The sequence below is a fragment of the Oreochromis aureus genome, linkage group 11, assembly GCF_013358895.1.
Source record: "Oreochromis aureus strain Israel breed Guangdong linkage group 11, ZZ_aureus, whole genome shotgun sequence".
NCBI lineage: Eukaryota > Metazoa > Chordata > Actinopteri > Cichliformes > Cichlidae > Oreochromis > Oreochromis aureus.
This window is the reverse complement of record NC_052952.1, coordinates 32,826,557-32,849,560: the sequence shown is the minus strand read 5'-3', so window position 1 is coordinate 32,849,560 and position 23,004 is coordinate 32,826,557. Positions and strand designations below refer to the sequence as shown.

The 23,004-nt window shown below is 38.6% G+C and overlaps 1 protein-coding gene across 6 annotated transcripts; it reads right to left on the bottom strand.

Moving 5' to 3' along the window:
- Positions 1–357: 357 nt before the first annotated feature.
- Positions 358–22,964, bottom strand: nek10 (NIMA-related kinase 10). Of its 6 annotated transcripts, none has more exons than XM_039619640.1 (36): positions 22,906–22,964; positions 20,136–20,232; positions 19,966–20,026; positions 19,699–19,829; positions 17,452–17,547; positions 17,282–17,366; positions 17,127–17,168; positions 16,954–17,032; positions 16,794–16,861; positions 15,273–15,352; positions 15,113–15,199; positions 14,681–14,905; positions 14,161–14,300; positions 13,099–13,160; positions 12,848–12,919; positions 12,698–12,762; positions 12,427–12,529; positions 12,170–12,298; positions 11,920–12,057; positions 11,782–11,827; positions 11,357–11,478; positions 10,574–10,676; positions 10,421–10,496; positions 9,841–9,970; positions 9,674–9,744; positions 9,084–9,291; positions 8,843–8,933; positions 8,689–8,763; positions 8,300–8,357; positions 8,134–8,171; positions 7,913–8,013; positions 7,600–7,710; positions 2,731–2,836; positions 2,545–2,588; positions 2,082–2,137; positions 358–1,188 (listed from the first exon to the last, which is right to left on the bottom strand). In XM_039619640.1, the coding sequence occupies exons 2-36, from the start codon at positions 20,198–20,200 to the stop codon at positions 1,152–1,154; spliced, it is 3,201 nt and encodes a 1,066-aa protein (XP_039475574.1). In that variant the 5' UTR covers positions 20,201–20,232; positions 22,906–22,964; the 3' UTR covers positions 358–1,151. The 6 variants fall into 6 exon arrangements, with proteins under 6 accessions (XP_039475574.1, XP_031614412.1, XP_039475576.1 ...); XM_031758552.2 differs by lacking the exon at positions 22,906–22,964 and adding an exon at positions 20,352–20,477; XM_039619642.1 differs by lacking the exons at positions 17,282–17,366; positions 17,452–17,547; positions 19,699–19,829; ... (1 more) ...; positions 20,136–20,232; positions 22,906–22,964 and having other exon boundaries at positions 16,794–16,850.
- Positions 22,965–23,004: the final 40 nt, after the last annotated feature.

Here is a 23,004-nt window from a genome sequence, read left to right as displayed (position 1 = left end):
CACACACACTCACACACGTTAAAAATATATACATATAGTTAAAATGGTTGGTTTTATTTTTCTTTTATTTACTTTTATTTATTTACTTTTAATTTTGTTCAAATATATATTGCTGACAATAACTTTTTATTTGCAATGCAGATCTTTATTTAGCTCTGACTTTGTGTATTGTTGTACTTTTACTTCATATGACTGCTTCTGCCATCACCATTCATTTGAGTCAATCAATAGCAAACCTGCACATTTTATGCACTAAATATCGGTCAATTTTAATTCATCTTCAACATGAATAACCCTCACAGCACATCAAAAGAATACACAATATTTATAGTAATATTAAAACATTACAGGCAGACATTTGCTGAATTAAATAATGTTTATTAATACAAACATTTTAATATAGTTTTATACAGATAACAGTGAGTCAAAGTGCAAAAGAAAGCTTTTCTTCAGCTGTCAGTCATATTTTAGATCTTCTTCATAGTGAAAATGCTGATTGAGTGCATTTTATTACAGTGCAAAACATTTGACCTGTTTTTCTTCATTTCAAATCTAGACAGAAATTGTGATATGTTGAATTAAGGTCAATGTGCTGCATCTTATCAGTTCTTAGAAAGCAAACAAGGTCACTGTGGCTTGCAGCCACTTGAAAAACACATGTTGTGACATGCAGTGTCAGGGCCCGAGAGTATAAAGTGATTCAAAAAAAACATTTTAAACAAGTTTTAAATTTTGATCATGAACTGAAAACAGAATAACAGTAAGTCTCAAAGTTAATTACATACGTATCTATCTATAGATATGTATATATATTTATATATATACATTAATATATCGTTGGAGATTCATACAGTCACATCACATTTATGGGAAAAAGAGAAAACAAAAATGCCAGAGAACAAAAGAGGAGGTTACAACATGACTATGAGCACTGTGGTAAAATATCACTGTAATCATGTTTATGTGCAAACAAATTAATGTATGTATTTACCACTTTTATATTCTTTTTATGTTAAATGAGAATATGTTTTGTAATGAGGGTTGGGATAAATGTTCATTAGATTTCAAGCAGTGGTGAAGTATCATTGTGAACTCATTCTTCTCCAAATAAATTTAAAGTTTGAGTTTTTAGGGATGAGTGACGATAACTGTTACTTCTTTTCTTGGTCATTTCTTTTCTTTTTGAGCCTAAAAGAGAAAGAAAAAGAAAAAAAGAAAAATGAAAGAAATCTTTATTTTCTTTTTTCATTTTCATTAAGGAAACATTTTTGTGTGCGTATTCAATTGCTTTTAAAACTCAAATAACTGTCCCGCTAACCTCAGTTTGGAATAACAAAAGGAAAAGAGACTAAACACTCAGTTTGAAACAGTTTTTTTCCTACTCCTTTCTACTTTTCTGCGTCTGATGTAAAATAGACTGGATATCCCTAATATCCATACACAGTATCCATAATCACATACTGTGTATGCTACCGTTGTATATAGTGTATTATCTTACTTATTTTATATTTGTTTGTATTTTATTTGTATTTTTTGTATTTTCCTTCTGACATCTGTGCCTGAGCTGAGGTAACACAGTCTTATCTTATCTTATTATCTTATCTTATCTTAATATGGTCATCTCAGTCATGCAGCTGCAGTTGTAAATACAGAAGCCCCACCCACCTGCTGTTCCAACTTTTTGCTTGAGAGGGGCAACCAATCAAAAGAAAACTTGTTTAAAGGAGGCTATGTTAAAATAGCTAGTTTCAGACGGTGGATAAACTGAGGGACTGCACCAAGGCCCAACATAAGACAAACAAAGAGTTATTTTTTTTAACTGTAAATCATGCAATTCTACTGTGGTATGATGCAAATATAAAAATAAAGAGTTGAAAATCAGCACAATAGTTCATTTACATTCTGTAACCACAGAAACAAAGCAATTACTGGTATTAAAATGAAATCCATTACAGGTTTGTGGGCGCTGAACAAGACAAGTCATGATAATAATGAACTGTCTTGAACTAGTTTTTAGAGAAGCACAAGCACTAGATTTTGTGAGTCTAATGTTTCAGTTAAATACATCATTTCCAGTTTACCTGCTGTTTGTTGGTTCATAGTAGCTGTTCTCATTCAGGAGTTCCTCAATGATCCCCTGAAAACATTTGAACAGAACATCATGTCAGAGGCCGCAGACAGAAGTTCAGTATCATGATGAAGTTGAAATTAAAGCACTGTTCCAAACTGAGACCCATCTGTAGGAGAGTCAACACCTGCAGTTGTTAAAGTAATACAGATCCATAAAATTGAATTTTAATGAAATATTAGTTGGCACTATGCCATCAGCAAATTATTTATTCTCTGAATAAATTTGTTGTTCACCAACCAGCCTACAGTGACACTATGCCTCTGCAGGAGGACCTAAATGACATTTATACAAACAATAGTTTAATAGTTTTTCATGGCAGTTTTACAGAGACTTATATGCCAAATATACCTTTTGATTTTAGCTAGCTAAAAATTGTTCCTATTAGAAAGATTCCTGAGTTTCTCAACACCAACCTGCATCTGGTGATATGTAACTCCGTCTCTGAGATTCACATCAACTGTCAACACAAAGAAGAGACAAAGTTGGGTTTTTTGGGGGTTTTTTACATCAGAATTAATTTGCAATTCTACTTCTGCATATGATGCTCTGCTTGTCTTTTACTGGAAATTTATGGTGAAGTTGGGCAGTGATGGCACTACCTGTGCTGTCAGTGGTATGGATGTCTCCCGTGAAGTGGTGGATCAGAGGCCACCAATCTGAACTGATTAAACCAAATGCCAACAGCTCTGGAGACGCCTGGAGGAGCTGAGAGCCAAGAAGAGGAGAGACAAACACCGTTAAGTTCTACCTGATTTTATGAAGTGATTCTAACAAGACATTTGTAAGGTACACCAGCACAGAGCACAGGCATTCCATGTAAAAGACTTCCTGTAAAATGACTACTGGAACAAAGTAGACTCAACTGTATGCAATAAAAAAAGATTTTTAAGAAAGATTTTATTTTGATTGTGCAGAGAGCTCCTCAGTTTCTGACTCTTGAGTTATTTTGCACAGTGATTTCAGTGATTTCACAAAGCTTTTAAGGTTGGTGTTAATGTCCTCTTTTATGAGATATGTTTAAACGTCTCTGAAATTAGTTCAAAAAAATGTCCAGTCCAAAAAATGTCTCACATCAGCAGATCATTAAAGAAAGAAGCTTTACAGTAGAAGTTGTGCCAAGCTAATAAAATGTTCTGTACTCAGGCTATGCTTTAATCTTCTTTGTAATTAGAGGGAGAGATGCTTTTTATTTAATATTATCTATGAATGAACTGAGAGCAGATTTATCATGAGACATTGTTTATCAGGTAACCTAGCCATTGCTGGTCTCATGTTTTTATTTTTCATTAATCATGGCAGCAGAGGAGACAGACAGGTGAGCTCTGATCTCATAATGAAAATATTTTGCATTCAGTTCAGGAGCTGAATAAAAATTCATGCAGGAACATGTTTTTGATGGTAGACTTAAACATCACTCTGTTATTAAACTCCTTCTCTGTGGTTTATGATATCATGAAAGTGAAAGGACGGAGCTACAAGACCTCAGGTGTGGCTTTAAAATAGCTGACACCAGCTTCTATGGTGGGTATATTAAATATGTTCTGGCGACCTAGCACACATGGAATGAAGTCATAAACTGCATCTATCGAGGAGCACGGGGTGCATTGCAGAGCGAAACAATGCTGGCTTTGTGTGATGTTCTGATTTTGATTTTTTTACATCAAGATGGTGAAACTGCAAAATGAAAGCATTCCTTCACAGAGCTGTGTTTAAGAAGCTTTTACTGCTGTAGTTACAGTAAATGTAGCCCAGACATGTTCTGTTGTATCTGTTGTAATCTTCTTGTTTGATATGCCTTATGCTCCCGAGTATTTTCCTTTCTCACATTTTTCGCCTGTTCTTCGTGAGTTGCCTCCAATGTTTCTACATCCTTTCGGTTTTATTGTCTTTACAGTGCTTTAAATAAGTATTTCCCTCGTCTCTGAATTCATGAATTCATGATTCATAAAATCAAGAAATTAATCAAGAATGACTTAAATAGAACCTGACAACGATCTCAAAAAATAGCACATCATGCCACAATCTAAATTAACTCAAGAACAGATGAGAAACACAGTTGTTGACATCTATTAGTCTAAAGAGGCTCACAAAGCTACTTAAAGGCTTTGGGACTCCAGTAAACCACAGTGTAAACTATTATCCCCAAATAGAGAAAACTAGTGAACTTTCCTGGCCAGCCTACAAAAATTACTCCAACAGTGTATCGATGTCTCAACCAGGAGGTCACAGAAGCACCCAGAACAACATCTAAAGAGATGCAGGCCTCATTGGCCTCAGTGAAAGTCAGAATTCATGATTCAGCAATAACAAACAGACTAGACAAAAATGACATCCATGGAGAGTCCAAGGAGTAAAACTAGAGGTCACTAGAAATAACTCAAAGGCTTGTCTAACATTTTCCAAAAATCATATTGATGATTTTGGGAAACTTTTTTTTTTAACCAAGAAGTCTAACTTCTTGGAAGGTTTGATTCCCAATAAATCAGGTGTAAAACGAACAGCATTTCATTTAAAGAGCAATATACCAGCATCAGAATTATGATGCCTAAATATTCTCCACTGTGTTTTCTTATTAAAACACTTCTACAAAGAAGATTTCTCCACGGCGATATGAAAGACTCACAGTCAGTTATACCAAACGTTTGACTGCAGTTTTTGTTGCCAAGGGTGGCACAAGCAGTTATTAGGCTTAGGGGCCATTTCACTTTCACACAGGGCCAGGTGGGTTTGGATAACCTTTGTTCCCTCAATAAATGGAATCATCATTTACAAACAAAATGTTATATTTACTCAGGCTGTCTTTGTCTAATATTAAAATTTGTTTTATGAGTTAAATCAAGCAGCATAGTGGCACGGAGGTTAGCATTGTTGCCGCACAGCAAGAAGGTTCTGAAAGTTCAATTCCACTCAGTGAATGTGAGTGTAAATGGTTGTCTGTCTCTGTGTGTTAGACTGGCGACCTGTCTGGGGTGTACCCTGCCTCTCGCCCTATGACAGCTGGGATAGGCTCCAGCGACCCTGAAAAGGATAAGCGAATGGGTGGATGGATAGAGTTAAATCATGTAATATATGTCACACAAGTGTGACAAATACACACATAAATAAATCAGGAAAGGAGCAAAAATATTTTTTTTTAAACTGTATGCAGCACTGTACTTCCTTCCTTTGCTACTTTTCCCCCTCATTGTTATTTTCTCTACTGCGTTCAAATCAAGCTTATTATCCCTCTCCCTAGTTTGTCTGCAGGCTCAGCTCCTGGAAGGTGAACTTCAGGAAGGCGACGCACCAAAAACCTTCTAGTGATTGCTGGAGTTGCTGGCAGATTTCTACATTTACCTGTAGATTTTCATGTTTGTCATATTTGCCTGTAGTTTTTCATACTCACTAACGACTACCCGAGTAGTAGTACCACTGGATTTAGTGTATGGCAAATTGGAAATGGGGAAGGGACTGCCTTGGAACCTCAACCCACATGTTTCAAAAGTTGAAACATTTCCTTTCAGGGTGAATGTTCTCAACTTCTGTTTTGCATCACACTTTTCAGTTTCACTACAGTTCAGACAGTAGTTAGCCAGTGTTTACAGACAACTCTCTCACTTCCATTCAAACTATTAGCAATAGGCAACCGACCAAAGCAATCACAAGGAGGTTTTTGCCAACCAGTTGGGGAATACAGATTTTTCCCTAGCGACATGCGGTTGCCAGGGGGTTATTGACTGGTCTCTAGGCCTGTGTGACTGGGGCCTTATTCATTTGATCCAACATTGCCACCAAGATTGTCACATGTTCAAAATGACAGCCAAGTTAGCATCACATGCTTTGGGGTCACACGTCTGCAAAACCTCTGTAAATGAAGTTAAGAGGAAACACTTAAACTGTAAGGTAAGGTATTTGACTTCTGGGCTTGGCTAATAACTACAGTTTTATTTTCACAGTTTCACAGTTATGAAAACAAGATATCTGTTACAAAGCCATTATTGTGCCACATTATGTTTCACAATGACTCATTGTTTTGCTATGTGTTATTAATGCAGCATGCCCCTCTCCCTCATAGGGCTGCATTTTGCCTTTTCCCTAAAAACCCAGGCTGTGCATCAGGCTGTGGTCTGCTTACGATGCTTCGCTTTACTTTGAACTAAATTTCAATCTGAAGCCTGCAGTTTTTCTTTAGTCCAATAAATACTAAATACCTAAATGGGTCTCATTAGCAAGAACGACGAGTCAGCGTACAGAGAGGAAGTGCAGAGGCTAACGGACTGGTGTAAAGACAACAACCTGTCTCTGAATGTTGACAAGACAAAAGAGATGGTTGTTGACTTTAGGAGGACACGAGGCGACCATTCACCGCTGAGCATCAACGGCTCCTCTGTGGAGATCGTCGACAGCACCAAATTCCTGGGCGTCCACCTGGAGAAGGACCTCGGCTGGTCCCTCAACACCAGCTTCCTGCACAAGAAAGCCCAACAGCGTCTCTTCTTTCTGAGAAGACTGAGAAAGGCCCAGCTTCCACCACCGATCCTGACCACCTTCTATAGAGGAACTATCGAGAGCATTCTGAGCGGCTGTATCACTGCCTGGTTTGGGAACTGTGCCATATCGGACCGCAAGACCCTACAGCGGATAGTGGGAACAGCAGAGAAGATCATCGGGGTCTCTCTCCCCTCTATTAAGGACATCTACACCACACGCTGCATTCGCAAAGCCACCAGCATTGTGGCTGATTGGACACACCCCTCTCACACACTCTCTACACTCCTGCCATCTGGAAAAAGGTACCGAAGCATTCGGGCACACACATCCAGACTGTGCAACAGCTTCTTTCCACAAGCCATCCGTCTCCTCAACAAAAAGGGACTGGACTGATGAACAAACACGCACACACACACACACACACACACACACACACACACACACACACACACACACACACACACACACACTATCACTCAGCTCAACTCAACTACCTCAAAGCATTGAGACTGGACTTACACATCAACCTGTAAATGCTCTTTTTGCACAATATTTTTATGTTTACTGTTCCTGCACTACCTACATACCAAGTATGTTTACTGTTTCCTTTGCACTACCTACCTAGTTAGATAGTTAGTTTTTGTTAATTTATGTTGTAATTTATGTTGCATGTAGCACCTTGGCCCTGGAGGAACGTTGTTTCGCTTCACTGTGTACAAACTGTATATGGTTGAAGTGACAATAAAGCCAACTTGACTTGACTTGACTTGAAATATCTGATGTTTATAAAGTCAGTGAATTGTGCTCATTCACATTCTGATCACAGAAATGTCAAAATGATCATGACTATGATTGCTGAGACAACTGAGCAGTCCTACAATATGAAGGAAGATTACAAAGTACAATCACTGAATACAAATTGTGTCTGACCATATTTCCCAAGTTCTCTGCATTTTAAGTTCAAGTGCAGTTCTGAATTGTGAGTTGACAGTTCAAACCTTGCTGAGCTCCACTTTCAGGTTGTACGGATCGCTGCCAAATTGGAAAAGAGACTTTTTAAATCTTTCAACAAGGCGCCGTTTAATGTTGTGGTGTGGAGCTGGTGGAAGCTGGAAATTAAATAAATGCAGGTTATTACCAACAAATACAAATGTAACCACTGCTGTCAGACAAAATATACGTCATGGGTTGATCTCAAAGTATGAAAAAAAAAACAGTAGGACCAAATAGTCTAACTGATAGGGTGTTTCTGTGACTGCATCTATGATTTTTGACTCATGAGATTCATCAAATATTTCTTTATGCCTTTACTTGAGTGATGAAGATAATTTTGTGCAGCTGCACCAGAAGCCTCTGAATGGGATCATCAATCTGGCGAAGCTTCTTCTGTGAGACGCAGATTCCTGCTGACACTGGGGTTAGAGCAAAACCAACAAACTGACTGATGAGTGCTAAAGAAAGCCATGTAGGCTCATTTTAAAAGGTTTCTGTAGTCTGGGAGGTTGAGCGGTGCCATAAGATCAAAAAATTACCTGGCCTTGGTTTCACCTTTACAGCTGCAAAATCCCCACTGAGAAAAACAGCAAATCACAAAAGTGATTCAGTTTGCTTGTGTTTACTACTACTACCACGTACATTAAGCCCAGAGCTTACATAAATCATACAGCTGGAAAAGTTTTCAATGGGTTTTAAACTTACCTGACTAAAATATGATCAGGTGTAGCACAGGCAGCTGACTTTGAGCCTTTGATTAAAACTAAATAGTAACACAAATGGGGTTTGGGGTATAATTAGTGAGCAAGATCCACAACAACATCCATAAAAATCTAAAGCAGTGAAAAGAAACATGAAAATAATAGTTTATAAATGAAAACAGGCTTAAAAAGTCAGTCAGTTCAAATCCCTAAATTGCATCACAACAACTAACAGTAGTGAGGCATCATCAGGTAAAGTAAACATGCCAGTGAATGTTTGGATGTATAACCAGAGAAAAACACAAAAAACTCTCTTAGGCATAATAAAGCTGTGATCATGTGCATGATCACAGCTTTGATCATGTGCATGATCACAGCTTTGACAGCACTAACCGTAGTGTTTTCCTGTAGAGTTGGTGGTAGTGTCTGTGCCTTGGGATGTTTCAAGATCTTCATCAGGGCTGTCACCTAAACACATATGCACAACATGTAAGCATTGTATCTTTATACCGTTCACAGTCTGAGCAGTATAAAGATACCCAGATACCCTGAGTGAGTCTCTGCTCTCTGCTGTGGTTTGAGCTGCAGGCTGTAGAGGAGCATGAAGGTGCATACTCAGTCTTCATCAGGGGTGTTTCCTGCAAAATACGAAGCACCATTTTAAATCTCTGCAGGCTAATAATATCATTATTTATAAGCATTACAGCACAGTACAGATGTTCATGAGTCTGTATTTAACATTTATAAAGTAAAGAGTCTTTTTTTGATTTTCAAAGATCTGAATTCACCTGTGACATGTTTGAGTGAGAGCAGGTCGCCCTAATTTTATCTCTTTCTAGGAAGAACTTCTGTGCCCGTTTCCTGTCTCGCTCTGCTTTTCTTTCCAGTGAATTCTGGGAAGTGTAGAGTCCATCCATCAGCTTCATCATGAGGTCAGAGATCCTGGAACTCACAGCTATAATGTCTGGTCTCAGATCTGGATCTGGACTCAAACACCTAACAGGACATCACATCGCAAAGTAAAGTGCTGAATCAATTAATTAAATAAGTGATTGTTCTGTTATTTCTTATTTTATTTCTTATTTTTGTCAACAGTGATAATACATGCAAACACTAATACGTTTAAATAAAATGCAACTGTTGCTGTGCTGGACTTCCTACCAGGGCTAATCCTGAGACCTCGTCCTTAGTGATTGCTTTTAAGTTAAACATGCATCAGAAAGAAAATCTAGTGGAAACAATAGAGGAACCAGAAAGCCAAAAATCGAGATGCTGTGTAAAATCTAAATAAAAAGAAAATCCTCAAACACAGATTCCAGAAGCCAATGACTGACTTCACTGCGGCTATGACCATCTTCTGTATACAGTCTATGCTCACCATTTGATCATGTCGATGACTCTCTCTGAGAAAGTACCTTCTTCAATTTCCTCATAATCGGCCTCCACAATCTGCCAGCACAAAATTTGAGTGATCAGTAACTGACAGTAGAAAGCAAATACATGAAGTTAGGCATAAAATGTGACTCTTGTGTGTCTCCATGCTACCTTGCTGGCCAGTGACAGCATGTTACTGCTGTAGAATGGAGGCTGTAAGGTGGCCATCTGGTAGAGGATGCAACCCAAAGCCCAGATGTCAGCTTTCTCTCCATACGGCTCGTTTTTCACTATCTCTGGACTAAAAACACATCACCACACTGAAAAAGTCATGAGGACCATTCATGCAATAAATCTCTGTATGAAGACACAAAAGCTGACCTTAATCACAGAAGATTAGAAGGAACCCACAATTTGACAAGGAAAAAGAAAGTGTATTTGTATGTGAATCTGACAGTATTATAGGAATGTAATCACACAGCAATGGATTCTAAGCTCTAAAACTCAAATTTAGGCCTCCACTTTTTACCTGAAGCCAAATTGAGGCTTATTTCTAATGACAACCATCGTATTTAAAACCTCTAATTGGAGGAGAGTTTATGTGAGCAGATTTTTGTTCCCTCAGCTCGATTAACACAAAACAAGTGTACACAGCCAGGACCATAATCACTTTCCAGCTGTTAAACATGCGTCTTTAATAGGCTGTAATAAAAGTCAAAAACAGCTGAACGTTTGGACTGAACTTCCTCACCAGGAGTAAAGGATGGTGCCCACCACTGATGTGAGCTTGCTGTTCTCCTCCTTCTGCTTAGCTAGGCCAAAGTCAGCTTCAGGTAGAGGAAAGACAAGAGTTAAACTTTTATATGACGAGATGTTCTGTGGGAAAAACTAAATGCACACTCACTGATGGTGACTTTATCTTTCTCCCCTAGCATGATGTTGTTTGGCGTCAGGTCGCGATGGACTATCCTCTTCTCCTTATGCAGGTACCTCAATGCCAGACACATCTGAAGGAAAATGAAGAAATTATGTTCATTTCATTGTTAGAAGTGCCTTAGGAGAGAGTAAGAGTTGTGGCTCATCCGTGTGTGTCTCTTTTGCCAAGTGAAAATTATTGAAAATAATCAAAAACCAGTTTGGCAGCCAGGGTTTCTGTTCATTTGAGTTTTGAGTGAATATCTGAGTTTGGGTTTTTGTTTTGGTGCTTAAAGTTCAGATTTTTATGCTTTCGGGGGGTTATTTTTCATTTACTCTCTAGTAGTTTGTTGTACTTAAGCTCTAGTTGCTGTTTTTGGCATTTTAGTCCCCTTGGGTGTTTCTTTTCATCCTTCTGTGTTCCCAAGGAGTTAGTTCATCTATGTTGAGATTTTTTTCTTCTTTATTCACATTTTCCCATTTCAGTAATGGTCCTTTATTCACTTCCTGTTTAATCCCATGTCCTCTTCTGTCTTCTCTGGAGTTTTACTTCATCCCTTGTGACTGTGTTGATTGTGCATGGCTGAGTCTAATTTTCATTAGCTCTCAGTTTCTAGGTTGCAGTTTAACTGTGTTTTCTAGTAAGTTTGTTCTTAACCACAAAAAGTTAATCTCTGTGGACCCTCTGGAAAGTGTCAAATTAGTCTGGTAGTAGACAATCAGACTTCATGCAGTACTAGCATTTTACAAAGCACTTACTAGCATTTGTTACCTGTATGAATATATTCCAAAGTCTGTCTTCGGTGAACTGCTGCTGTTTTTCCTTCAGAGAGTTAAAATGTTCACCCAGTGATACTCCCTCAATCAGTTCCATCACAATGTACAGCTTGTCACCTAAAATGGACAATATGATAAGTGTGTTTGGCCTTTTGCTGTTTTTTCTTCTTTAAAGGGGACTTATTATATGCTCTTCCTTAATTTCCTTCCTATTGTTGCCGTTATACCTGTGGATGTTCATGTTAAACATGACTACAGTTACAGTTATTGAACCCAGTAAGTAAGTAATCCCTGGAGCCAAAATCTCACAGGGATTATAAATCAGGAAAATATCCTTTAGTAGAGCCTGAGAATAACAATATGGACCTCAAGATAATCAGAATAGACTCTCTTTTCAGTTTCAGAGTTCATTATGCTCACCTTCCAGAAAAGTCCTGTAATATTTAACAATGTTCGGGTGTGTCATCTAGAGATGAATAAGCAACACATTAACTTCCAACATGTAATCATACTAGTCCAAATACAGTTCACTTTTATGATTTGTATTGAGCCAAGTGCCTGTTCTTTGATGATTGTGAGCTCTGAGATGATTTTCTCCACATTACTGTCTCTGGACTTCTTGTCTTTGCCAAACGCAGGGTTGTGTAGATTCACCTCCTTCAACGCCAGGATGTTCTGGCCGCTCTGTTTTTGGACCTGTCATCAAATCAATAAATTTGAAGTAAATTTAAAAAGAAAAGATGCAAAACATCACAACCAACTCCAAATTTGGTAACTCTTGATTATGTTTCCTGTTACTGATGTTTACCTTAAAGACACTTCCAAAGGCCCCGGTGCCCAGATGGTCCAATATAGAGTAGCCACTGATCACTCTGAGAGGAGGTCGGTTCTGGTCCACTGTCTCAAAGCCTTCTCTCAGATTGTCCAGTTCCTCTTTCTGCATTGAAAACACAAAAACTTTGTTTGTTTGTCAGTTTACCCCACAGCAGTCAATGTTTTTCCTTTTTTTTCCAACCCCAAAACAGCTGAACAAACAAATAAACCCATTTAAATGCTGTTTCTTACAGTGTAGAGTGAAACTTTGGTTTGCAGGCCCTCATAGGCTGCGAGGTCCCGCACATAATGTCCAACATCAATAAACAGCTCAAAGAGGTCTGTGGGAAAGAGTCTGTAATGTATAAAAGAATCACAAAACGGCAGTGGAAAGCATTAATGAGACTTCTTTCCCTGGCAGTGTTCCAACAGTAGCTCATTTTAAAACAATTTATCCACTTCATGAACTTAATGTTAGACAGTTTCTGTTCTATTTTAAAACTTTTTAATGCTGTTTCATCACCTCTTAAACAGATGTCTATTTCTTTCCACACTAAAGAGAAATCGGAGCGCCCGGAATGCATAGCACTGCCAATACACAAACAGATATGTTATTTCCTATAATTAGAACATTTAGATTATAATGCAATTTGTTACATATAATAGCGTATACCTGTAAGGAAGTGATTGTTTCTCCAGAGTCACATGGTATAATCAATTTTGCAATTATGTAGATGCCATTTTCCTAAGAAAAGAAGGCCAAATGCAACTGATAAATGCAATAACATATACAAATGATACATGTTTTTATTTTTATTTAATATAGCTCATGCTTTTACATATTTCTCTCTGTTAATGGGATCAAGAGTAAAAGCACTCTCATTTTGATGAATATGTGCTCTTCCACTAAGAACCCTTCTTTACCTGAACAATGTGGTGAGCAGATGTGTCATCTAGACTCAACTCAGTCAGAGCTGTACAGCAGGCTGAAAGGGGGATTAACAGGATAGAATTTAATTTAAGAACTCATATACACAATCACAGAGTCCTAAATAGTCTGGATTACAGGTGTAAATATTTATATGACTCTCTAAAAAACAAAAGGCCAGAAGGAAACACTATGTTTGAAATGTAAATCTTAAGCTTTCCCTATTGATACGTCTCGGGGCATGCATGTTTGGAGTGAGCAAGAATGAGTTCTGCTTTATGTTAGAGTCATCAGATGTTTGAAAACAGGAAATTTACAACCACTTCCTGTGCAATTACAGACAGGGTTAGTCAACTCTCTGCAGTCGTCATTGTCTCACGTCAGGAAAAAACTGTTTACATTCTCAGTTACTGATAAGCCTGGGGTAGCATTTTCTTTTTGTGCAGTCGGGACAAGAAAATGCTTTATCATAAACTCTCAGAGACAGAGGTGGAGTAAATGTCCCCTTCTGTCCCTACGCACACCTAGGGACAGGGATTATTGGAACGTATCGTAACTATATGTAAATTCCTAACCATCACAAAGGTACAAATATGTTCCCAAGCAGTAAAAGTTTCATATTTCCATCGTTTCTTCTAGATTTTAAGATGTAGTATTAGTAGATAACCTGTGTTAAGCCTAATGCAAAAAGAAATTAGGTAACATATTACTCCTAAGTTTTCACCGCAGGCATGTTCTTGGGTTGAACTTTCCCACAGCTTTTGCTCTCCATGTGACTGATTTTATAAGAAAAGTCTTTCACTTATAAAACCTGTTTTTCTCCAGGTGCTCCAGTTTCCACTAATGAGTACTTTGTAACTTTATAAATGAATATCATTAAAAATATATAATACAAATAGTCCCTGGAGAGTACTCACACAGAAAAGCCCTGTCCAGATGGTGGATTCAAACCCAGAACTTTCTTACTGTGATGCTATGGTACTAACCACTGCTCCACCATGCCACCGAGCAACACAATACTCTATATGAATTGTGTGATATGCAGCGTATACCCTGACCTGACTGGAGTGCGATCATGTTGTCCACCACCTCCTGAGGGCTGAGCTCCTCCCTCATGTGCTCTCTCTGGATGCGACCGGCTGCGTTGGCACTGGAGAGCGCCTCAATGGACGAGCGGTCGGAGATGTACTGCCTATCACTGTGTGAATCATTTCGTACCTTATTTTTTGGCCTGTGACTGTTTTAAGCCTCAGAACAAGCTGTTTGATGCTGTTCAGTCAGCTAAAGTCACAACCGCCATCATTAGCTATGAAATGTTGGAGGAGTTTATGTTGCAGACAAACGGAAAGCATTTGTTTCTAACCAGCAAAAATGTGAGTTACAAAGGATAGAAAAATATATGAGGCAGTAATAAACTCCATACAGATTCATCATCAATATTTGCTGATCTGTATCTTCAAAGACATGAATCACACTGCAAACCAGTGAAAACAACTAACAGACAATAAATGTTCAAACTGAGAGCTAACTGTTGTAATCTAAACTTTAAATACACTATGCTCGCTCATTTTCACAAACCTGTCGAGCAGCCGGAGGAGCTGCTGCACGCCACCCCAGCTTCTGATCTCCACCCTGATGTCGGGGTCCTCGCAGAGCTGGACCAGCACCCAGGTGACACTCCATAGCAGCTTCAGGTGCTGGCCATGCAACAGGCTCAGCAATACCGGCAGACCGTCCAGCTCCCTCACCTGAGCCCTGATGATCTGAACCGGGCACAGCAGCCTCAGCAGCTCCGCACTCATTCTGGACAAAGTTTAACCCCAATATTATTTATGTTATGTGAATATAACTTGATACTTGTGGAGATAATATACACTTTATTACTCTTTACAGCTCTATTTTATGTGTCTGTCTATGTTTCCGTCCAGATTTTATGACTGTATATCAGCACTAATGGGTGAAAAAACCTTTTCTATAAATTACAATAACAACTTAGTAGGGGTTTCTTACCTCTTTGACAGGAGGTCGTATTCCTGAAGTATTACAAGGAGGCTCTCCACTATCAGTAGCTTCCCAATCTCCTCTTTAAATTTTATGCTACAGAGAAGAAAATCTTGTAACAGATGAAATCGTCCTTGTATATAAAGTCTTCAGTGCAACATTTACTTACCTCTCAGCCAAAGTGGTGAGTGCTAGCAGGGCTCCCAGTAGCACACTGCTATCGGTTGTGGAGAGGAGCTTTGCCATAGTCTACCACAGTCAGAGTTGGTATTCGTTTACACAAGGAAATAGAAATGAAGCGATGGCAAAGTGTCATCAATCCTCATTAGTACTTTCCCAAATATCAAAGCATTGGGCAAAAAAATTAAGAAAAACTACACTGGCCAATCTACGCTTCTTCCCTCACCTACAGCCCTGATCTGTGGGTAGTGACTAAAAAGCATTAGATCACAGATACAAGCAATGGGCTTCCTGTGAAGGATGTCTGGACTCAGCACTAGAGATATATTTAAGAGCTCAGCCATTCAGGAGGGACTCAGAATACAGCCTCTACTCCTCCACATTGAAATGAGGTGGTTGAGGTGAGGTGGTTCGGGTATCTGACCAGGTTGCCTCCTGGACGCCTCTTAGGTGAGGTCTTTTCTGCATGTCTAACTGGGAGGAAAATCTGGGGTACACCCAGGATATACTGGAGAGATCGTGCTGCTTGGCAGGCTAGGGAATGCTTGTTGTGCACTCAGAAGAGCTGGACGAGGTGTCAGAAGAGACTACTGCACCCCACAACCTACTCAGATAAGGGGCAGGAAAACACTGGATGGTTGGAAATACAAAACCTTACTCTTTAAGTATTTGAATAATGGCCAGGACAAAGCCCTGGAATGCAAAGTTTAAGTAGGAAAAAGGAAATGTTAAAGGAAGCAGAATTTTTGCCTCAGTATAGTTCTTGATGGGATAACCAGTTTTGAACCCAAAACTGTGGTGTGAAGGTGTTCTCTGAAAAACCGAAGAATGAATTTAATCTGAATAAAAAAACCTTCTTTGAGTTTTCTAAGTTTGCTTTGCAAAACAAAACATGATGGGAAAATTCTACTATTAACTGTGAAAACATTACTCTGAGCCAAGGTCCTATGAACAGATGAATGTTATGATGGACAATGTTTTTTAAATAATGTTATCAAATTTAAAGCAAAAAGGAAGTAGTAACAGTAAAATCAATAGTAAAATAATTATAATTGTGAAATTATTGTCAGCAGGAAAAAAACTGAACTCATTATTGTCACTGTTAGCGTATTTTTCCATTGTTTAAACACAAATCATTTCCTGTTATGTTACAGAGTTAAACTCATCTAGAAGCACCTATTAGCTTGAAATGCCTCAAGGCACTCACTTTGACATCACTTTCAAACCATTATCTAAATTAACTTTAATTACAATGATCTCTGGGGTATAAAGACTGTGTGCATAGAAAATGCTAGTCTAATTTTTTTTAAATGCTTTAAAAATGAATTGATTTCCCTCTAAATAATGTTTTAAAAAGATTTTATACTTTTGCCACCACTGCCTGCAGATTTTCATCCAGAATTCTTTGAGTGTCTTATGCTGACTCTCTCTGGTTTAAGCCAGACATGCCAAAACAGTGACAACAAACAGCACACAGTCACAGATAACCTCGTCAGAACTTATCACTTACCCTGTGAGCGCCACTCTCAATGACCCAGACTCTTTGATGCTGAGTGGCAGACAGTTTCTGAAAGATGTCTAGAAGACAATCAGTTAATCTGCCATTGATAAGGACAAATAAAACTTATATTATCAGTGTTTCTCTGTGAGACTGCTTTCAGATTACTCACAGGTCATTGTGACCAGCTTCTGCGTGGCAAACGCCTGCTCCCCACACGACATACACAGAGCAGTGACAGACTCCATATACTGAGAGACAAAGGAGAGAAGGGTTCAGGGTGGCATCATCTCACTGTGGTCAAAAGAAGCTGATTTTTTCTTCTTTTTTACATTAGGCATTTACCCTGGCAAGTAAACTGATGCCTTGGAGCTCATGAAGGATTTTCTAAATCAAAGCAAATAAAAGAAGCATTTGTTGTTTTTATTTTGCAGAAATGTTTTTTCATTAAATTAAAAACATAAAAAAATAAAGTTGTTTTTTTTTTTTTTAACTTAGACCTGATAGTGGGGATCTCTGATCAATAATCGCAGGCAGATGAGAACTCTAAGGACTGACTCAGGAGGTGCACGCTCAATCCATTCACTGTTGAAAGAGTAAATATTATCACAGAAGTTATCCGTCTCTATAACAGCAGAAGAAATGTTTAAGTACTTCAAACATATTTCACCTGCACAGTCGGTTCTTGATCAAAGACACAAGGATGCCAGAGAACAGTTCATGCAACGGGTGGCTGCTGAAGCATCTCTGGTCTCTGTATGTTATGCTGGTAAATGACAGGAAAATGATGTACAATTAACTTTAAAGAACTACATATTGCATTTAATCCCTTAAAGAAATATGCTTGCTCATTTATTATGTAAACTTCAGCTAACTGAAGACCTTTGGCTTTAGGTTGTTGAATCAAAAAACAAAAAACAAATTTGATGGTAATTAATTTATATTTCTCAAAGTGTGGTGCTTCAGAAAGGAAAGGTTGTTAGATAGTTTGATAGCAACAGTATTTAAACTGAATGCAATGCTACAGGAAGGGTAGCTGACAACATGGGAGATATGGGAGATAAAAGGCTAAACAGTAGCTATAAAATGCAATTATTTAGCTGGAACTTGCCTGGAGAAATCAATCTCCAGTCAAGTTTATTACCCAATGAACCAGACTTAACATAAACAAGAAATCACATAGAAAAAGCAGAAAGAGAGAACATACACTGCTCAAAAATCAAGGGAACATTTGAAAACACATCAGATCTCAATGGAAAAAAAATTTGCTGGATATCTATACAGATAAGGACTTGGTCCTGTGTTAAGAATGAAAGGATGCAACCATCTTTAATGGGAATTAAAATTATTAACCTCCAGACGGCTGAATTCAAAGATACTCTGAAAATTAAAGTGGAAAAAAATAATACGGCCAATTAGTCTATTTTGACAAAATTTCATTGTAGGACTTAAAATGGTGCTTAGTAGCACCCACATGTCTGTATGCATGAACAAGAACATTGGAGCATGCTTCTAATGAGATGATGAATTGTGTCCTGGAGGATCTCCTGCTACATCTATACCAGGGTGTCACCAAGCTCCTGGACAGTCTGAGGAACAACCTGGTGGTGTTGGATGAACATAATATCCCAAAGATGTTCCTTTGGATTTAGACCAGCCAAGTGTCAATGGTATCAATTCCTTTATCTGCCATTACCCACTGCACCAGTGAAGGGTCTAAAAATTAGTCCAAGGGTTTCATCCTAATACCTAATGGTAGTCAGAGTGATGTTGCCTAGCTTGTAGAGGTCTGTGTGTCCCTCCATAGATATGCCTCCCTGGACTATCACTGACCCACCACCAAACGGGTCATGCTGAATGATGTTACAGGGAACATAATTCGCTCCACAACCTTTTCCTGTTTGTCAAATGTGCTCAGGGTGAACCTGCTGTGATCTGTAGTACACCAGTCATGGACCTGCCAATTCTGGTATTCTATGGTAAATACCAGTTGGGCTCCACAGTGCTGGGAGTGAACACAGGGTCCACTAAAGGACATCGGGCCCTCAGGCCACCCACATTAAATCTGTTTCTGATTCTTTGGTCAGAGACTTTAACATCAGTTTCCTGCTGAAAGTATTTTGTAGCTCTGACAGTGTTCATCTTGTTTCTCCTTGCACAAACGAGCAGACAGCAGTCCTGCTGATGGGTAAGGACCTTCTCTGGCCCTGTCCAGCTCTTCTAAAGTAACTGCACATGAGATTGTACTGGTGGACAAAGCACACCTTCTGGCAATGGCATGTAGTGGGGATCTCTGATCGATAATCCTGAAGGAGTTGGAACACCTGTGCAGCCTCTGTAGGGTTCAGGTATCGCCTCATGCTACCAGTAGTGACACTAGCCAAATGCAAACTAGTGAAAAAAACAGCAAGAAAAGATGAGGAGGGAAAAAATGTCAGCGGGATCCACCTGTGAAACCATTACTATTTTGGGATTGTCTCACTGTTACTCTTCTAGGACAGCGGTTGTTAATTTCATTTACAAAACAGCACCAAAGCAGCTGAAACTGATTAACAACCCCCTCTGCCATTTTAACTGACCAGATCAGATCAGATCAATATCCCAGAAGTTTAGCTGACTAAATGCTATACTTTGATCATTTTTTGAGCAGTGTAGATCACTGTCTTACAGAAAAACAGCTCTACCAGTATATCCACAGCTGAGATTAGTAGCACATGTTACTGAATCTTAGACAAAGTCAACCTACGATTCTTTCATTTTCAGAGTCAACATGATAAAGGTAAACTGGGTCTCTAATGTATTAATTTTATGCATCTTACTTGTATTAGTATTAGAAAAGACTTGGAGTCATAACTGTGTGCTTTGAGATTTTAGTTAATATTATTTCAGAGATTATCCGGTGCTTAGGAAATGTAACCTGAATTTGTCCAGTTCTGAGGCTTCATTGCTGATGTCACTCTCACGCCTGTGTCTACTTGTGTTTTTTTGAGGAGGGATGGATCTGCTGCCTCCACTGCTGCATCCTTTACTGTGACTCAACACTGCCACCTGCAAACACAAGGAGTCTCACACCACAATAATACACACAGATAGGTAGCAATGTGAGCTGGTTTGTGGGGTCTGTTATTAAAATGTCTAGACATTCAGCCTTGGCATGGTGTCATTTGTTGTTGTTGCTGTCCACCTCTTGTCTGGGACTGTTTTTGGCAAGCAGGGACTGGAGCCTCCTTAGATCACGAGATGCCCTAGAAAACATGCTTATCAGGTGATTTGTTTTTTTCATATCACTGAGATGAATTCTGAACTGGGTCAAGAACAATTAAATAACTGTAAGGAGAAGATAACCCAGCATACTTGCTGTGTGTTCCAGTGGATTTCGGGGTCAGTTTTTCTTCTTGTCTCATTTTTTTAACAGACATTTTCAGCGTTCCCCACTGCTTCCAGTAGGAACCTGCGAAGCGAACTTTACTCAGACATAAGAAACTCAATGGCAACAGGGCTAGCTCACACTGGCCAAAACCGACAGGTCTGCTGATAGCAGGCGAACAAAAAAAGTTTATAGTCGCTTACCTTTCCCCCAGCAACAGAAAGCTGATTTGGCCTATAGAAATTTGGCCTCATTAAATATCCTGAGTTAGTTTTATTCGAGCAGCAGCAGACGAAACTATACGAGCAAATAGCATTAGTCTATGTTGCTATGGTTACAACCGACGCGCTTCCAGTTCACTTGCCGTATTTTGTGCAACGCTGTCGGAATACTTGGCACACGTATATAGTATATAAATAATTTATATTTTAAAGGAAATTTAAATAACTTAAAATCCTTCTCATCACTTCTCAACACAGTCCAGAAAAAACGAATAAATGAATAGATATTATAAGACCCAGAATTTCCTTATGTTTCCTAGCAATGGGAATTCTGTCATATAAGCTAAACATTAAATTAAACATTTAAAAAAAGAAATAATGGTAATAGTGGTATACAGGTCAATGTAAAAATGCAGTATGACAAAATAAACTGTAACTCTTTTAAACAGTAATGTTTGAAAGAGTTACTTTTAAATTAAAAAGTGGACTTTGCACGTTTCTCTCCAGGTACTCCTCCCATAGTATAAAAACATACATGGAGTTAAAAATACTGGTGACTCTAAACTGGTCTTAGGTGTGAATGTGAGCATGAATGGTTCTCTGTTTTTCTGTGTAAACCCTGTGACACCCTGGAAACCTGTCCAGAGTGTACTCTGTGACAGCCATAACAAAGTGAAATATCTCAAACTCAACAAAGTGATATAAAACAGAATTTAAATGTATTAAATAACACAGCAAACCTCCACGCACACAAAATGTTCAAAGTTGTGACAGTACAGGTTTGAAGTAAAATATTAACATGACAGAAGAGATGATTAACTGCTAGACAGATGTGTTGCATTGCTAAGAGTTATTGCATAAGGTATGAATGATTTCCTGTATTTGTCTTTGTGGCAACGTTCTCAGATTGCAGGCCTATTTATGGTTCCTATAGTTTCCAGAAGTACAACTGGAGGTAGAGCTTTTACCCACCAGGCTCCTCTTGTGGAGACTCAAATCTGGCTTAGGCCAGGGGTCATTACCACATGAGAGGGAATTTTTCATTGCTGGTCCTACAATTCCACACAATAGAACCATACTGACTCAATTGTTGCACTGCTAAGACCTTTTAAGATTTCACCATTTACAAGGGTGACATTGTGAGACACTGTCATTACTGTGGTATAAAGATCAAATATGCAATTTTATTTGAATGCGGTTTTCCCCACTTCTGTAAGTATAAATGGAAGCTTTTTATGGTCTTTTTGTGTCCCTCCTTTATTTCAATACATGATAAAACTGTTAGCTGTTATTTAGGCTGCGGTTCTATCTGATAGTCATCTTTGAGGTTCAGTAAGACTCCATCCAACAACACATCTCAACACCGGAGTGAGGATACCTAAGTCTATCTAGCAGCAAGTCTAGTAACTCTGGAGTCACTTTGAATGCCTCAAAGGACTTATTTGGGCAGTTGTGAAGCATTATCTAAATGAACTATAATTTCAGTGTTCACCAGGACATACTAATTACTTAAATAGAATCACCGGTTAAATCTGATAAAGACCTTTTGAAAAGTTTGCAGACTTTGAAATAAATAAGGCCTTAAAAAACGTAAAATTTGTACTTATACCACCATCTTTGCTGCTGCAGAAGAGAGAATACATTCCAGTTCAAGATTCTTTAAGTGCTGTGTTTCTCTTATATTTTCCACAATCCCCAAAGACCAGTATTCAAATGCATTTGCACCATATTGCTGTATTATGTCTGTGACAGTAGCAAGTCCTCCTTCAGTAGTTCACTCAACAAATAGGAATTATGAGTAAATACAGTTGCTGAATATTTTGCGCGTAAACGTTGTTCATTGTGTTCTTACTCAGCAGATGCACAGTCTATCCTCTGGCTGCAGAAGGGGGATGGTGGAAGATGCCAATAGTATAAACAAGATGAACCACTGCCTTTTGACTTTAGGTATGTTGTTGCAAAGTTTCTAAGGTAATCTTAAGATGTTTGTTTGTGCTCGTTTTCAATCATCCTATTAACTCTCTGTGCAGCACATCAGCCCATTGTGACTATAAGCTACTGCGTCCCTATCAAATTTAAATAAATAAATAAAATTGAGTGGTTGATAAATTAAAATAGGCTAGACGTATCAACACATGCACAGTTGAGCACAGCAATTTAGTCAAGCATGCTGATCTCAGAAAGACAAAAAGTTAAAGTATTTTATGTATGCCTAGCAATGATGCTATTTTTTAAAGGTGAGAATAATATATGGAAACCAACACAAAATGACAGAATTTCCCCAGTATATGTTTCCTTGACACAATCAAGAACCTTTCCGCCATTAAACGGGGCAGAAAATATGTTAACTGCCGCATAAAAAACACACGAAAATGCAGGAAATGAAGTGCGCAAAAATTCATGGGGGAGGATCTCCAGCCACCAATCGTAATGTATACTTTCCATTTCTCGAGTAAAACCTATGACCACGACTTTGTAACTAAACTGAGGGATGGGGAACTGATTTTACGTGCTTAAAAAGAAGATTGTGACTAACCAAAGAAAGAAAGAACGAGTTTCGTTTTCCTTTAACGGCTGTGGTTTCTTCTCGCGAGACCACACCAGCACTCAAAGAAAACGAATCGTCATCGCGAGA

What these genes read in the sequence shown, in the direction of transcription:
- nek10 (XM_039619640.1), bottom strand. Translation starts at nt 20,200, where the DNA reads ATGTCTGTTAAAAAAATGAGACAAGAAGAAAAACTGACCCCGAAATCC. An exon ending in TTGAGAGTGGCGCTCACAGG is followed by an intron (nt 15,353 to 16,793) that starts GTAAGTGATAAG and finishes TGACTGTGGTAG; the next exon opens with ACTATGGCAAAGCTCCTCTC. An exon ending in CCAAAGTTTCACTCTACACT is followed by an intron (nt 12,299 to 12,426) that starts GTAAGAAACAGC and finishes TTTTCAATGCAG; the next exon opens with AAAGAGGAACTGGACAATCT.